The sequence below is a fragment of the Amphiura filiformis genome, chromosome 6 (genome assembly GCF_039555335.1).
Source record: "Amphiura filiformis chromosome 6, Afil_fr2py, whole genome shotgun sequence".
Classification (NCBI taxonomy): domain Eukaryota; kingdom Metazoa; phylum Echinodermata; class Ophiuroidea; order Amphilepidida; family Amphiuridae; genus Amphiura; species Amphiura filiformis.
This window is the reverse complement of record NC_092633.1, coordinates 37,408,959-37,427,589: the sequence shown is the minus strand read 5'-3', so window position 1 is coordinate 37,427,589 and position 18,631 is coordinate 37,408,959. Positions and strand designations below refer to the sequence as shown.

General features: G+C 36.0%; 1 protein-coding gene across 1 annotated transcript; it reads left to right on the top strand.

Moving 5' to 3' along the window:
- The first annotated feature begins 797 nt into the window (after positions 1 to 797).
- LOC140155380 (uncharacterized) lies at positions 798 to 16,638 on the top strand. Its single transcript, XM_072178207.1, has 4 exons — positions 798 to 942; positions 4,586 to 4,708; positions 10,574 to 10,896; positions 12,699 to 16,638. Exons 1-4 carry the CDS (start codon positions 933 to 935, stop codon positions 12,900 to 12,902), a joined length of 660 nt encoding a protein of 219 aa, XP_072034308.1. The 5' UTR covers positions 798 to 932; the 3' UTR covers positions 12,903 to 16,638.
- Positions 16,639 to 18,631: the final 1,993 nt, after the last annotated feature.

The following is an 18,631-nucleotide window of genomic DNA, read 5'->3' as shown; positions in this document are numbered from 1 at the left end:
TTTTAATAACATTCCAAAGACATTCTTGAAAACTTGATACAAAACATTCTAAACGGAATGTTATGTTTGGGTTGAAAACGTTTTCATGACTTTTGGATAAGCCGACATTTAAATGTTATTAAAAGGTTTTGAAAAAAAAAAAAACATTTTAAGAACATTTCTGTGTTTCCTGGGTTCAAATATTTTAACATAATGTTTTTTAATTATTTACACAATATTTTTCAAAAATGTTTTCAAAAATAATTTACAATAACATTTTTTGAAAACATTTAAAAATATTGTTGTAGTGTGTTTTCATACAAAACGTTTTAAAACGTTATCATGACCTTTATATAACCCGACATTTTAATGTTGTTAAAACGTTTTTACCTAAACCAAAAGCCAAAATATAACTTATTTAAATAGATAAATAAATTAGAAATGCAAAACGATTTCAGTTTAATGATTCCTAAAATCTGTGATTAACATCTAGTCTCTTGGTTTGCATTTGGAAGTGGGTGGGTCGGTGTGAAACAACAGAAACCTGGATATGATAAAAAGTAAAAGAAAAGTAAAAGAAACAAAGAAAAGAAAAAAAAAAACCAAAAAGCAAAAAAAAAAAAAAAAAAAAAAAAAAAAGGACAAAAAACTAATGAACTAAGACAAACAAATAATAATTGGTCATTATGAAATTCTAGTCTGAATACAGGGCGTTACACACTTTCAATTATGAATATTGCTAAAAGAAACACGCAAAGGTAGGATTGCTTTGAAGCTTGTTGACCTGTAACAAATGAAAAAATAATACCACCACCATCGCGCTCATCGTCAATATATAAATATACTGCTGTGATACAAAGTTTTGCTTTGTATTTAATCGGCACAGCATCTTTGTCTATGACAGTTCAAATGGCACGGAGTGAGTAGGCTAAGAATGGACAAGAAATTGTTCAATGTTACAAGGTAAGATTCAATAATTGTTTTATCTACTTAAGATTTTTAGATATTTAGACAGCAATTTGTAGTTCTATTATTTCATAACATGGATCTATGCGTACTCATGTGTATAGGCAAGTTATGTAAGAGTTTGTTATCCGGTTCGGTTCAATACCATTTATGTAGCCTACATTAAAGAGTACGGTATTCAAATAAGATCAGGATAAGCAGCCACAAAAACAATCAACATTTGTTAATGAGTGAATTACGGGATCTATCAGTATTATAGAAGGAGTAGGCAATCAACAACAACACCAAACAATATATCAAAAATAACTATAGTACAATATGGACATTGCTGACATGTACTCTGTATACATGTACACGTGTACAGTATCTTTGCGCACCGTCTCTACTTTGGTCTTTTAAATGTTATTGCCACGTTATCATTTTTTGATTTAATATAATTTAGTGTTATTTTAACTTAATAATTTACCGGTTATAATATTATAGTTATATTATTCAAACAGACATTTCCTTCATGTGTGTTCATCGTCTTCATGATCTTAAAGAGGAAGCCCTGCCAGAGCAGTTCTTCTGGTCACCGTGAACCAAACCTGCCTGGTTATCAAATTAATCAGTGAGAATGTTATCTCTTAATTTGATGCAATAACATTAAAATATTTAGCACCTTTCAAACTCAGAGATAACCTTGTCACTGATTAATTTGATAACCAGGCAGGTTTGATTCACCCCAGAAGAACTGCTCTGGCGGGATTTACGTATCGCGTGCATTTTACGCGCCCGGTTTACGCGAATTGCCTTTATACGTGTACCTCGCCGTATACGCGTATTGTGCTTGCGCATTACGCTGTCACTGACTAGATATAAAGCGTAAATACGCACTCATTGACTAGATACGAAAATATATCTGGTTAGCGGTGTTCTTTGACGTTTCCCTTTCCATGACTTCCACATTTCATACAATGATCATACTATTCAACCAGCACCCTGCATAAAATATCTTGGGTGTCACTTGACCAACATCTCTCTGGAGAAGTTATGGTTGATTCTCTCATTAAGAAAGCTACTGGCCGGCTCAAATTGTTATACAGACATTCTCAATTTTTCAACCAAAAGCTTCGCAAAAATCTCTGCTCTGCATTACTGCAGTGTCATCGTGATTATTGTTGCACCTCATGGTATACCGGTTTGTCTAAAATTTATCAGCACAAACTTCAAGTTATTCAAAACAAGATGATTCGTTTTATTTTGAACCTAGCTCCCATAGATCTACAGGGTGTATCAAAATGATTGGTACCAGGCTATGTGACATATTCAAAAATATACCGTATCAAAAATATAAAATTGCTAATTAATATAGGTTTTGTACTCTAAATAGAAAGCAGCATATGTTAACTTATTGATCTATAAATCTGAAGTTGATAGGTTGATGCATCTGGGAGCTATTGTCATTTAAACGAAGATCGACGTAATCATGGTTTGACTTACACAACACAAGATGAATAGGTTCACTGCTTGAACCATTTATTGCATACATACTCTTCAATATCTCACCTCAGTATACATAACATAAAATTGCTTTACACATGCTTTTAGAAAGATAGTTCCTGAAGTCCCTGCCTTACGACTCTGGCAGTGTGAGGTGAAGCCCTATCTTGAAAGAACTTAACACCTGGGATAGATCCATTCTGTAACTGCATGCCCATATCAAATTTTGAAGCATTGCAAGTTTTAGCATGTTTGCATGGGATACGCCTTGCTCTTAGAAACTTTTCCTAAATCTTCTCTGCACTTCTCCATAGCTTCGTGACGACCAGTGATTCTTAACTATGAATGCACACTGAAGTGTGGAATACTGTGGAGCCATTCCAATAATTTTTACCAGGTCTAAACTAACCTACACTGTCTACAGTCTATAGCCATTCTGCCACACCATCCACTTAGTAATCTCAATAATACAATTTAAATTACCGCTCTGGATGGTGTTGATACACAAACTTCTTTCACCCCACCTAAATTATTCAAGTCAATAATATTACTCTTAACCAATAAATATTGATTATAACATTTATATATATTATGAATGAAGAAATAGACAAGGAAAATATTAAATATTTCCATGATTTTCAACATATCATCCTCACAAGGTATTTGCAGTAAAATAGAGCTTTGAAAATGGTGCGCTACTGATCCAGCATTACGATGAAAAGTGTAAAAACACCTCCTTTCCTTTAGAATCATGTAACTGCTGAATAGAATGTGCTATCTTTATGATCTAAAATTCTTAGAGAAGATAACACTACTATAATTACATATATTTAAACAATGAACCCCAAACTGGCGCAAAAAATGGTAAAAAAATTCGGCAAAAAATGAGAAGTCTTCGGTACCAATCATTTTGATACACCCTGTAGATACCCAAAACAGGGCTAGGCAGCTAAGACTCAACCACGTACAAAATTTTCCATTCACAGGACCCTTCTTATCTTACCCAGTTTTTTACCAAAATTTCTGATATTCATTCTCATGCCACTAGTTCATGCTCATGGAACTTCCATGTCCCAAGAGTAGGTTCATATACCAAAAACTCTTTTTTCTACCATGCAACTCTTGATTGGAACAACTTACCTTCCCATATCAAATCCATTCTGGACAAATGTACTTAACATGCTATGAAAAACTACCTGGCTAGAATTGCTATGACCCATGAGTCTGCTGAATTTGTGTAGCTTGCTCCTTAAGTCCCTGCCTTTGTTTTGTCTTGTCTTTCGCACGCTCCCGTGCATCTTTTTGTTCTTTTTGTGGGACTCCATTGGAATTAAGTCTACACAGGAAGCTAGACTTTATGGGTCATCCTGGCAATTCGGCATTTTAGTGTCTTTTTGGTATGCAGTTTTTCATTGTGTTAATTTATGTATGTTTGTGTCGCTTTTTGCCAAATAAATATGAAAGAATGAATGTGGGATGATAAATTGCAGTTTTTCATTCAGTGATTTTTTCAATATCATACTGAAAATTATGGTATTCATTGAGGAACTAACCTAGTTATTAAGGGAAGAAGTGTACCAAAACACCCATTCATAGTCATATTTCATTGAAAGAGTAGACATTTTTCTTTCACATACTTTTTATTCCACAAAAATTACACTTACAGTTCCGAAGAATATGTAATTTGAAGTGAAGCATCTTGCGCGATGTATCATTAATCATGTTAATGTATTTTATTGTTTTTCGAAGCAATGATATTTACAAATTGTAATAAATCTAATTTGCATAAAGAATTGAAAAGGCGTTTCTAGATGTTTGAAGGATTGTCTCAGTTTTCGTTTTTGCGCCTTCAAAATAACGTCAATTTCTCAGCATTTGTGTTTTGTTATTGTAAATTTTTTTGGCTTTATCGAGTTCTGGAATTTTTCCCCCCAAATGAAGCATTTTATAAAAAAATCTAATACTTTTTTTTGCTGATTTTTATCTTATATTTTTGTTTGCATTTTTCTGATTTTCTGGTCTAAAGTGTCTTTTACACCATGTATGAATTTCCTAGAAGGTTTAGTTGATTTTTGGTTTAAAATGATTTTTGGTGCACTTCTTCCCTTAAAAGCAACAGAAAAAATACATCTAAAATGCTTCTTTTCTCAAACTACAGATCTGTGTAAATACGATGTTATAAGATTCAGACGACGGTGTTTGATAACAATGGACAATGTCTCTGGGGTCAAGAGTTCAATATGGGTATGCCTGATGGTCTTACCTGGTGTTATGGGTCAAGGTAAGAAAAACTCCAGAGCTAAAATAAAATTTCAAATTTCAATCAATTACTACTTCAGTTGAAATGGCAGACATGTTGGTTTTACGTGGTAAGTGATAGAGGAACAGGTCTCTAGTTCGATTCGACAACCATTAATCATACCTATCACCTGTTTTTGTACCTTATGGTGGACATAATTTTATTTAAATGAGGACGAGTGACGTAGTATACGATAGGGTCTATATTGAATGTTGAACAAATAATTTAATAAGTTGGTATATTAAAGGACATGCTGAGTTGGACCAATTATATTATTGTTGTACAAACAGAAGCGCATAAATCAGTAGTATCTGTGACTATGGTAGAGCGCGAGCTCCCAGTGAACACGTATATTGTCGTGCAACCCTTGCTACTATTACACTGCAAAAACAAGTGTTTTTATTTAAACACCATATTGTGTTTATTAGAGCAACACTTAATAAACACATGATTCATGTTAATTGTCTAACACTAATGTTAATGGTTCTAACACTAATGTTCATAAATTAACACTTGGTGTTATATTACAATATAACAAGTGTTAATTATGAACATTAGTGTTAGAACCATTAAGATTAGTGTTAGATCATTAACATGAATTATGTGTTTATTAAGTGTTGCTCTAATAAACACAATATGGTGTTTAAATAAAACACTTGTTTTTGCAGTGTAATTTTGCATGTTTAACTTGTTTTATGTGTGACCGTCATCAACTAAATTAAAACAATGAATTTCTTCATCCCATTACTTTGTAAAAAATTCTCAGTAAGTGAACACAATAGATAGCCAAAACAATACTTTTTCTGAATCTATTCAGCTACACAAACAATTTGCTACAAATGATTTTTTTTGCAGAATAACTCAATAACGATAGGTCATAGATAGTACAAACAATACATATCTTTAATCCTTGTCATCAGACGAGTAATACCTTTGATATATCTTTCAACAAGAGCAAAGCATTTTGAGTTTTTTACCCCTGTATGGTGACATTTCGTGACCTCTAGCAGCGAAAAACGTACACTACAGTTTGAGTCCACTACCCCTTAGCAATGATCTAAAGGGTATATATTAACAACCCATAGTATCAAAGATTGGTTGACATGGGTGTTGAACTCAACCATTTTTCAAAACCCCTTGTTCCTGGACATTTGTCCCATATAGAAGTTGTTGGACTATAGCAGATACAACCCATCGTGGAATGTTTTTCAAACAAATTCAGACTACCAGGCGATCATGCATATCACGCTATGCATGCCTGGCAAGTGATTGACCGGCAGCCTGGATTTGTTGGAAAGACTTCCCACGATGGGTTGAATCTGCTATAATTATTGATTTCGACACAAAATACCCAAACCACTATCTGTCTGTTCAATTAGCTTAGATTCTTGTATTTTTAAGATATTTGAAAAAATAAAAAAATGTGGTCAAAGTCATCAAAGAAAAGTGTTAGCACAGCCTTAGACCCAATGTGATTTTAACTTTTCAAATTCCAAAGTTCAATTTAAAAGCCCATTTCTGTTCAATTTTGCATCATTTTAGGTAGTTACTTGGGTCCACCAAAAGGGTTCGAGACCTTTTCACAAATCGAGTGGGACGGTCCATTCTCAACTTAGGGCATAGACCCTATCCAATTTAGCAAAACAATCTGTCCACCAATCTGTCCTGCCATTTCAATTGTAATACCGTTCTGGTTATTGGATAGGATCTATAGTGATGATGGTCCACCGGTTTTTGTTGCACGAAATTATATGCGCGATTACGTTTTATGTATAACATTATGCTAAAAACTTATATCTGCACCCTAAATACTTATATCTGCACCCTAAATACTTATATCTGCATCCTAAACACTTATATCCGCATCCTAAACACTTATCCGCATCCTAAACACTTATCCGCATCCTAAACACTTATATACGCATCCTAAACACTTATATCCGCATCCTAAACACTTATATCCGCATCCTAAATACTTATATCCGCATCCTAAACACTTATATCCGCATCCTAAACACTTATCCGCATCCTAAACACTTATATCCGCATCCTAAACACCTTCATTTAGTGAGTTGGCATGCTGAGTCGGACCAATAAATACTATTGTTGTACAAACAGAAGCGTATAAATCAGTTGTATCTGTGATTTTGAGCCATGTAGAAGCCGTTGGACTATCAACCTCGGTCACAAATACTAATTATTGATTTTGACACAAAATACCCAAATCACTAGCTAAATCTAGTAGTATATAGTAATCTTGCTACGGAAGCCAACAATACGACACGTATTGTTCCTAGAATGCATTTAAAAATGTAATTATTTTGAACCTTTCTGAGCAAAACGATATATAATTTAATGACCTAAGTCGAATCACGGAAATGTTATGGGCAGTTTAAAATTACGCGTTGCAACAATGCCAAAGTTACCCCACTTTTAATGCTTGAGCAAATATGAATTATTGATTTTGATACAAAGTACCCAAATCACTATTAGCCAAATGTGAACTTGTTTTTATTCAGTGAACTTGCTTTTATGTGAGCTCATTGTGCTCTTTTTTTTTGTTTGCTACTGAGTTATACTTGAACTTGCCTTCAGTTTTTGACTTGAATTCGCTTTTAAACTACAACATGTAGTTTCGTTGTTTGCTTATATATTTTTTTTTTTTGTCTTTTTGGTTTTGTTTGTCTGCTATGTGCACAGTGATTTTCATCACGTCCAGTGTACATTTGTACTGTTTCCTGACACTTCTGTGGGCTCTGGAATTGGCAATTTTTGGCCATCGAACTTTGCCTGTTTTTGTGCCTTAGAGAGCCTTAAGATTAGTAAAGATTAGAGTCATCTCATAGTCGAGTCAAACCATCGCTAGCGATTTTGTGAGTCGAGTCGCTGTAAAACTCTATAGGGGGGGGGGGATTTGAAATTATGAGTCGAGTCATTTCGTTTTTGAAAAGCCAAGACTCATGTCATGACTCACCACAACGTACCCCTGCAATCATGGAAATAAGCCTTAATTATATGACTTTTGATGTGTAGCTGATATAAAAATAAATAAATATAAAAGTGTACAACTAAATAAAGTTTTGGTGCTCTTTTTCTACTTTCATTCTTTCTCCACATTTTTTTGTGATGTGATCAAGCAAAATCAGCCAGAAGTCGGAAATATTGATTTTCAAATATAGCCAAACAAAGGAAAGAACTTCTTTTGTTGCGTATTGTTTTGGAAACACTTCAACTGTACATATCTTTGGAACTTAAATCCGTCCAAAACACTCTAAATCCTATCGTTTATAAGCGACACGTTTAGATATCAAACATCAACCTGTATTTAATCTAACTAAACATACGAGGGGTATCAAAAAGTTTTAGAAATCGCTCAGAAGTGGAAGAGCTATATCAATGAAATTTTGTCAGCGCAATCACAGGTCCTTATGTACACTATGGTGCAAAAATGGTCTCATAAGTATGTTTACTTTTTTACAGGCGACGCTAGATGCTAATAACCTGAGTGCCCCAGTTACTGCGCATAAACTGCAAGATTGAGAAAATTGAGGCAAGCAGCATTATTAAGATCCTGCATTTGAAGGGTTGCAGTGCCTAGAAAATCGATGATGAAATGAAAGTTATCTTCGGTGGTGATTGTGATATTGTCACTGTTGCTTTTTGGAAAATGAATTTTTATTTCATCACAGATTTTTTGGGCACTGTAACCCTTAAAATGGAACTTAATCATGCTACATGCCTCAATTTTCTCCATTTTGCTGGTTATGCGGTTACCGTGATAGGCAGGTACTGACATCTAGCGCCTGTAAAAAAAGTAAACATTCTTATGACACCATTTTTGCATCATAGTGTACAAAAGGACCAGTGATTGCACTGACAAAATTTCATTGATATAGCTCTTTCACTTCTGGGCGATTTCTAAAACTTTTTGATACCCCTCGTATATAATGCAAACACAAGCTAAACATGGTATTAGGATGGGGTGTTTAGGATGCGTTTAGCAGTGATGTATCGTTTGAGTCCGGACTCGGACTCGAGTCCACTTTTTGTTGGACTCGGACTTGGCGCGGACTCGGACACAAAAAAGACTCGGCTCGGCTCGGACTCGGACACAAAAGGACTCGGACTCGAAGCCGAGTCCGGTCCGAGTCCAGTCCAATTAAATTCATGTAAAATGTGAAATGATTATCTAAAAATGTCAAAATAGATCTCCAATTTGTTGACTTTACTTATTTGGCAATTTTCCAAATTAATTGGGGGCTGTCAAATCTGTGATCTGTCATATATCCTACATATCCACTAAATTATTTAGATTTATCTGTCACTTAGCAGAATCATATTAATTATGATAATTAATTAAATGCACAATTTTATAAAATATTTGGACTATAAAAAAATATCTAATAGTTCTTTCATGGAACTTTCCAATCCATTAAAAGAGAACATGCACACTGGACCCTACATTTCAGCTCCCACTCAGTAAATTGGTACTCATCCATAGTGGTTGGTGTGTGTTCACTACTCACTGCAAATTTGTGTGGGACAATTTTGAAAAGATGTTTAGAATTAAAGGTGAATTCCTGTTAGTATTTTTATGACGATGATGATAACGATGATGACGAAGGTGATGGTGAGGTGATGATGATGTTGATGTTATTTTTCTGAAATGTATTTGAAAACATTGCAATTCATTTATATGTATGCTTCTTTAGTCTCTGGGCGCAAGAGTTTACATGTACATGACATGTAGTGTGCCACACACACACAAATATCCCCACATGACTGCTGTCTGATACAGGTGATCTGATACATGTAGATTTTACGTTCAGGTGTTACATGTACCTGTTCATGGGTATGGGTCTTTGAAGTATTGTGTGTACGGTTGGTTGGTTGACTTGGGTTGAGTCTTAAAAATGTCAACTGTGTGAGGTGAGGTGGGGTGGGGTGGGGTTTGGTAGGGTGGGTGTGTATAGGGAGAACGGTGTGTGGTCACTGGTGTGGTGTAGTGAGTGACCTTTAACCAATCTTTTTACAATTTTATCCTCAAAATGCCATAAAATTATGTGGAATCTTTGAATTTTCTTTTTTTCAGCAAATTTGTATTATAAATTTTCAAATTAAAAACAAAATATCAAATTTTGCTCCATTTCTTGGAAATAATGACTCATAATGACACAATATTATACCAAATGATCCCCTTCTTTCAAAATTATACCCAATTACCCCTTTTTCATCTTGTTATACCCAATGACCCATTTTTGTACAAATAGACTCCTACTAAGCAATGCCAGTAGGCAGATACATGTCACATTAAAGTTGAATGACCCCCCCCCCTCCCACCTCCGGGAATGGACTCTGACCGAGTCCGGACTTGAGTCCGGACTCGGGTCTTATTTTTGTTGGACTCGGACTCGGCACACCCGGACTTGGACTCGAGTCCGGACTCGGATACAAAAGGACTCGCGCGAAAATTTTGACTTTCATCACTTGGAGGGGCGCAGAATCGATGCTGGCCCTGGCTGAATTGGTCAATTTGGCGCCCCCTAACAGTAGTGCCGGGGCATGTTGCCCCCTGCCCCCCCTAGTTACGCCACTGGTCTGGCGTTTAGAGACAAATTCAAAGTGTGATAACTTGCAAACCAAAGGGACGGTGTTAATTTTATTTTGGATTTGTGATGTGTAGGATAAGTTTCAAAAATTGTAACCCTCTTCTGAAAGGTGCATGGATAATAATATACTTCTAACATGTTGCAAAAGTGTTACAGATAGAGATTTACAGTGTTGATGTTATTTTTAAATAATTTTCCTCCTTTGTTCATTTACCTATTTTGTCCAATTATATTTCAGAGCTGGATAATGGTTCAATTATTGGGATAGCAGCCGGCAGTGGGGTAGCATTCATTCTCGCAATTGCAGTGGTAATCATGTGCGCTCTCATAGTCATGAGATCATCGACCAACTCAGTAAAAAATACTTTTCAGTCATCCAGGTTCACACGCAATAGGGCGACTAATGATGTCACTCTAAATCCAGCCCCTAATACAATATCGTATGGGCAGTCTGCTTATGCTTCAAGTTTGGCGACAACTAGAACACCTGCATTGGTAGGAGTGGGTACGCCTAGTCCGTTTGCGGGATCATCAATACTTGGTGCTGCAGACGCATCTTGGGTAAGTTGATATATGAAGAGCTTATTTCCAAACCGTGTTAAGTCCACAACCCCAATGTGTCTCATTTACTTGTGAGATCACAATTACTTTGACAAGTTTGACATTAGTTTGACATTAGCAACAATGAGTTGTACCATCAACAAGCTATTATTTATCATAACAATGCTGCATAACAATATGCAGACTATTGTTCTCATTTGGGAAACAAAAAGCCTCACACAGTATTGTTACGGTGCGTCCATCCACTGTTTGCTTTGTAATGGTGCATCCAACTGAAATTATAATACCTAGCATCACAACACATTGCAATATCACACAGGGAAATCAGAAACATGGGATAGTGGACTTAACACGGTTTGAAAATAAGCTCTTCATAATAGAAATAAAATAAAATTCCGATATAAAAAAAACCTAGCACGCGTCTGACGTCACCTGTCAATCAAACTCAGTGATGGGTTGTTTACGATTTGTGGTTCTGAATTTGTCGTGATGATTTAAATTTATGAACGCAGCTGAAAAGCAGCGTGGCCTATGGTCAGTTGTGCATCTTCAAACATACAAACCGTCTAAAATCTAGGTCTTATCGTAATTGTAAACTTCATATGCTAAAGGCACCATGTCAACCTCAGGAATGCTCAACAACTTGACCCGCCTAGATGCAAGAGAGCTCGCTACCAAAAATCAACAATTCCTGCAGTTGTGAATCTTTTAAATTCTTGATTTGTTGTTTGTCAAAATGTGTTTTTTATATTTCTGTTTTTTTTTTATGTATGCATTGTTAACCAGATGTCTAAGTTTTCTGACTGTATTTCTGGATTTTTATACCGTAATAAATAAATAAATAAAAATATCGCCCGCCATTTTCTGCGATTCCTTAGTTTTACGCGCTAATAACCAATCACGGGCTGCTGTGGGGGTGCTTGATTGACAAGATCGTCAGATGCGAACTATGTTTTTTATTGATTGAAGAGGTTCTTCGGGTGTGTTTATTTATCAGCTGATTTCAGAATTCATATGTCCATTACTTTTTACATTTTTATGTTATAAATCTACGTAAAACCTTCTGGCTTTCTCAAAGCGTTGATGATGCTATCGGCCCAGTTTTGTTTTATCCAGAAGTTTTACTTCTGCCTTCAGCGTTGGCCATGAGTAGAGGAAAGAATGTCCCCTCGTCTCTGTTCATGTTGTCATCCCCTCTCATGCAACATAACACATTTGCATTCCGTCTGTCATGTTCTTTCCAAAGGCACAATTTTGAAAAATTACACTATACATGTATAATTAAAGACAGAATTAAAAAGACTAGTTTGCGTCTGAGGTGTCAATCAAACTCCCAAAGACCCTTGATTGGTTAATAGCGCGTAAAAGGAAGATCGATTCGTCTTTTGCCGATCGGAGAAAAGAAATAGCAGAAAATGACGAAAAAGTCCGTACTTTTACAAGGCAAAAAGCAACTTTTCTAGATATTGTTGACATGGTGCCTTCGGGAAAGAAAGTTTCCTACAATAAAGACCTAAATTTTGAGATTATTTGTATATTTGATTAACAATAAGGCGCCCGGTTTTACCGACGCGTTCAGCAACTCATCATCACGACACTTGTAAACAAACAGTGCTCGAATTAGATTGACAAATGACGTCAGACGCAAACCTGTCTTTTGTAATTTTGTCTTCAAATATAAGGATATATGTTGAAAATAGATCTATAAAGTTCCATGCCAATTCCATGACCCTTTGAATCCTCCATAAAAATGTGCAGTTTATAAATATGGAAGTGATGTCTTTTTTTATCTTTTCTTTCAGGGAGGAGGCGGTATGATAAATTCAGGAGGCGGTATAATAAATTCAGGAGGCGGTATAATAAATTCAGGAGGCGGTATAATACATTCAGGAGGCGGTATAATAAATTCAGGAGGAGGAGGCGGTATAGTAAATTCAGTACAACCATTGCACATACAAGAAACCGCAGTGCCATTGGATCTGCAGTCTTTTGATACATATTTGTAGAAAATGGATTACGTATCAGGTTCATACTTGACATTTTGTTGACATCTTTAGAACAAGATTGTTGGCATGATTAGCTCATTAATACTTATGAGGAGTAATAAAATATTTTATTGTAAAAGGAGATATGTAACGTAATCAGTCTAGTCTGGTCCGCAACAAAATACGTAGCTGACGAAGTCCCATCAAAATAACATGTAGAGGTTAATATATACAGTCATGGACAAAAGTTTGGAATATTTTTATTCTTGTATCAAATGCAGTTGAATTTAATTGAAAAGTACAAATGTCCTTTGATGTTTACATCACACAGTTTGTCAATTAAACAAAGAATTACCTGAGGAAGCGCATTACAATGGAAGGATCACACAATTGCAACACTTTTTGGCGGTCTCTTTGTATCACACAATGAGATTAGCAAAACACTTGCAAATTTTATTGTTTAAACAAAAACTTAAACTCTCACTGTGACATGTTCAGATAAGTCTCTTGCTTGAGAAAACACAACTCACTATTTGGCGTGTCCATGCTTGTCAGCTCAAGGTCATGTACGCGACGTGGCATTCCCTCGACCAGGTTTGCCAAAGTTCCTTGTGGAATACCTCGCCAGCAAGCAATGAGAGCGTGTCTACGTTCCTGCAGGATGATTGGTTGGTTGTCAATGTTACCTAACCTGCGGGATACTTCTGTCGATAAGTTCTCTATAGGTTCATATCCGGGCTCAAAACCGGCCAGTCCAGGTGTTCTACATTCTCATTTTCAAGGAATTCCCTCACGCGCTGGGCTCTGTGCGCCGTGGTGTTTTCATGTTGGATCACAAAATTGTTCCCAAGTCTCTTCTTGCAAACGGAAGCATAACTGTTTCAAGAACATGCAGGTATTGGTCCTGGTTCATGTGTCCTTCCAGCATGTGGAGGTGTGATTTCGACCTTCTGTGCACCTTTGTTTCAGATGGACATTTTATTGTGAAAGGACCTATACAACAATATAATAAAAATACTTCGTGCGGCAAAGTCTCAGGAGAGATTGATCTTCCCTGGCGATTGTCTTTCGGGGCAGACCTGACCTTGGTCTAGGTGTAGTAGTTCCGGTCTCTCGACGTCTCTTCAAAATTTTAGAAACTGCACCATGTGTAAATCCTAAAGCAGAACCAATATCCTTCATTTTGTAGCCGCCGTTATGTAACTCAATGACGCGGGCATATTAATCTGCGCTCAACTCGCACTCCAATATCGTATACAACAGACAGATGCAACAAAGTAAAACTGGCTTCTTCACACGGTAATGGAAAAGCCAATGCAACTGAATCATATCGCTAAATTAACTACGAAAAGAATGCCCGATGATTCATTGGTCGTGCATAAGAAGCCATTGTCCAACATTACGTAATGTGTGATATGGAATGGTACCTAAGACCTAGCCAGACACCCGTGATCTATTTTGCATGGCTGATGGGTCATTGATGGTAAGAAATCTGCACTTAAAAACACGGCTATACAAAAAATAAAAATATTCCAAACTTTTGTCCATGACTGTAGTTCGAGACATCCAACCATTGACGACACACCGTTGATCAGTGATGCCTGGGGATGCCAACGCCGCGAATAAGGCGCCGAATTATGCTATTCGTTACTGAGGCAACAGATGACAAATCGTCAATCATTGCCAATACCGTCAAATTTGGTCCGATATAAAAACAAAATGTTAATACAGGGCTATATATACCTTCAAAAAAGGACAACCATCAAATTGTTGACACGGTTATGTACCCGGGGGGGGTCACTCCCATTGTGGCCTGTACACCATCCGCGATAATGAAAATGCGTAAAAAGGGTAGTTTTTCGTGGGTAAGCACGATACGCGTGTAACGCGTTTAGGGTGTCAAAAACATGAAATATTGGAAAAAAGGGTAGCAAAATTGCAATTGCTAATACGCGGGAAATGAAATTTAGGGTATGAAATTTGATGCAAGGAATAAAATCCCTGTTTAGGGTATTGTTTTAGCCAAGGGTTAAATCCTTGTTTAGGGTGCTTTTCAAAAGTTGATTATCGCGGATGGTGTACAGGCCACAATGGGAGTGACCCCCAGGGTTATGTAACAACCGTGTTTAGTTATGCGGAAGTAAGGTTTAACTTACACTTATTTTAAAGAGAAAATAATTTATGTAAAAACACTGCAAAGATATTATACAGCCCCTATATAGGCATAGTATACTACACTACATCGTGTTTCTGCAAACAGTCTACAATCCAATGGCTCCCTTGAAATTGTTCTTCATTTACAAAACTCAAGGCAGCCATTGAATATAAGCTTTACTTTAGTAAATAGATCTTTATTTTTTGCATAAAGCTTTCTAATTTCAGCTTTCAAAATTGTAGCTAGTAATTTCAACAAGAATTTGTAAAAACATACTAGATTTATAATGTACATAGTAATTATTATTGTGCCGCATCTACCTGACTACTAGAAAATTTGTAATTTTCATTAGGGGTCCTTCACCCGCCTTTGTACAATATTCTATTACCCCCACGACCCATTATTCAAAATCGCGCACTGTGATTTGTTGAAACGCGTCACGTGAAAGATCATTAATTAGCATTCATACATACACGCTATGTAACGGCGCGCGTGATTGGTCGAGAGCCGGGCATAAACAGCGTTTATGCCCGGTGTCCCGGATGTGCGATCGCCGGGTAGGAAAAATGAAGGAAAATCATGACTTTTAATAATGTTACTTGTAATTTTTTGTTATTATTTTGATGAAATAAGAATTACAAAATGTTCTTGTATGTATGAACGGGGTTCATTCATATATTTTCATGACTAAACGGTTGTGTATGCCCTCGGGCATAAATTAGGGGTTCATTCATATATTTTCATGACTAAACGGTTGTTTATGCCCGAGGGGCCGCATACATACCAGAACATTTTGTGATTCTTATTTCATCAAAATAATAACAAAAAAGTTACTAAAATGCACGATTTTCCTGCACTTTTCCTACCCGGCGATCTAACATCCGGGACACCGGGCATAAATGCTGTTTATGCCCGGCTCTCGACCAATCACGCGCGCTGTTACATAGCGTGTATGTATGAACAACCGTTTAATCATGAAAATATATGAATGAACCCCTAAATAAAGTGGCCAGGGCAACGAACTTTATGTTCTTCTCGCATCACAGCGCACAGCAAAGCGCGATGCAGTATATTAGCGTCGTTACGCATTCTACGCAAAGCAATTACGCTTGGTTACGCGTTCTGCAATACTCGCTATCACTTACGCTTTGGCTACGCGTAGGCTCTCCACCTTGAGGTAAACAACTTGAAATATTTAGGCAAAAAATGTGATATTTTCTATTTAAATCGCACTATTTTGTGGTAATAGAATAGAAATAAAGGGTGCAGCATTATCCTTTACACGCAAATAATATGTCCTCGGCAGTAAAAACGTTTAAATAATGGGTTCGGCTGCGCCTCACCTGCATTATTTACGATTTTACTGCCTCGGACACATTATTTGCGTGTAAAGGATAATGCATTATTATTTATATCAGGCTTTTCAGCGATACAATAAAACTGTATATTGTACAATATTTTGCAAAATACCCGGATGCAATACAATATTTTTTTAATATTGTGAGGTACGCGTCGCGCGTTACCATGGTGACAGCACCAACACGCGTCATGATACAACAGCACAACAATACAGACACCGTAACGGCTCACAGGAGATTTCGTACTGTACGGTTCAATTCCCCGCGGCGCCACATGTGAGTTTGGTTGCCGATCCATGCTCGTCCTCGCAGGTTTTTCTCCGGGTGCTCCGGTTTTCCTCCTGCATCTAAAATCGGACCTCTTCCCATATCCCTGTCCCGTCATATCCGGATGGCGTCCCTTAAATTTAGTAGCCTCTGAGCACTATTGGGATTAGCCTGGCTTCGGCCGAATGTTATAAATAAAAAATAAATAAATAAAATAAATAAACAAGTAAAATCACAAACTTAATTCGCGGCAATTCTGGATGATAATAAACCTATAAATAATTATTCCGAAATTGTCTTTGAAGAGTAAAGAGCAAAAAACAAGCAGGTCAAAATTTAAGCTTACACTACAATACACATTGGCTAAACCCGGTGTTTAGGTAAGCTTAAATTTTCATTTTACCGCATAGCAAAAGCCTGATATAAATATTAATAATAATATTGAATGGCTTATTTTCGTGTGATACAAGAATATATTGCACTCGATAGAAAAATATTGCACTCGTCTTCGACTCGTGCAATATATTCTTGTATCACACTCAAAGCCATTCAATATTATATAATTACCCTTTATTTCTTAAATTAAGTCCTTTGCACAATATTTGATGTGGGGTCTGAGAGCACATCAGACACACTAAATTGCATTCCAAATACAAGGCATGTCTTTCTGGTATCAATTTTTTATTTTGTGATATTCGCGATATAATACAAATTTTTATGGTAAATTATTAAAAATGTATATTTTTATATATTTTTGATACCCAACAGTCCTCGAAGTAAACTTTATAAATTTAATGCTATGTGCTTAAAGTGTATGTAGCTGGGAGGAAAAGCCGTCCATCGTATGAAAATCTTGACCTTTTGTATTGAAGCTATTCCCAAAACCACCTAAAAATCTTAGGTCTTTGGGGAAAATGTATATTTAATGTGAAAGATCAAAATGTTCATATGATGGACTGTTTTTTTTAATAGTTGGTCTGTTTTGAGCCAAAATAAGTGAATTTATTGTAATGGTTTTTATTTTCCAATAAAAACACCTCGAGACAGTGTAATATTCTTCCAATGTGTCCTGCTTTTGAGTCTATCTAGTGATAAATACAAGTATTAATTTAAGGGATCTAAAATGAGGGTTTATTGCGTTTCGACAGTATTTTTTGTGGGACATGAGAGCACCTCAGACCTATCGAATTGCATTCTGAATACGAAGCATGTCTTTCTGATATCAAATATTTTTCATTTTTTGAAAATCACAATATAATACAAATTTTATGACAAATTATAAAAATTTGATATTTTTCAAATTTTTGATATATAACAGTCCTCGAAGTAAGTTATATAAATCTAATGACATATTCTTAAAGTGTATGTAGCAGGGGGGGAAAAGCCGACGGTCAATTGAAAATTTTGACCTTTCATATTGAAGATATGGATTTTTTCCCAAAAAGACCTAATTTTTTTTTTGGTGTTTTGGGAAAAAAAATCCATATCTTCAATACGAAAGGTCAAAATTTTCAATTGATCGTCGGCTTTTCATCCTACCTACATACACTTTAAGTATAAATCATCAGATTTATAAAGTTTACTTCAAGTACTGTTAAATATCAAAATATCAATTTTAATGATTTGCAATAAAATGTGTATTAAATTGCGAATTTCAAAAATCAAAATTATTTGATATCAGAATGACATTCTTCGTATTCAGAATGCAATTCGATATGTCTGATGTGCTCTAATGTCCCACAATAAATACTGTCCAAACGTTCATACCCCAGCCCTTAATCAAATAAAATACAGAATTGATCCAAACCCATGCTAATCTATGCACTAGGGTCATATTTCACTCGAGAGAATTATGTCTTTCCTACTCCATTGTTATGAAAATAATAATGAATATGGAAATGGTTCAAAGGTCAAGTAACTCAGTGGGTGTTACCTAGACATGAAGATTGATCCCAACCCTATCTGATCTA

Excerpts from the sequence above, each read along its gene's own strand:
- LOC140155380 (XM_072178207.1), top strand. Across the intron at positions 4,709-10,573 it reads ACCTGGTGTTATGGGTCAAG|AGCTGGATAATGGTTCAATT; the intron begins GTAAGAAAAACT and ends ATTATATTTCAG. Across the intron at positions 10,897-12,698 it reads GTGCTGCAGACGCATCTTGG|GGAGGAGGCGGTATGATAAA; the intron begins GTAAGTTGATAT and ends CTTTTCTTTCAG.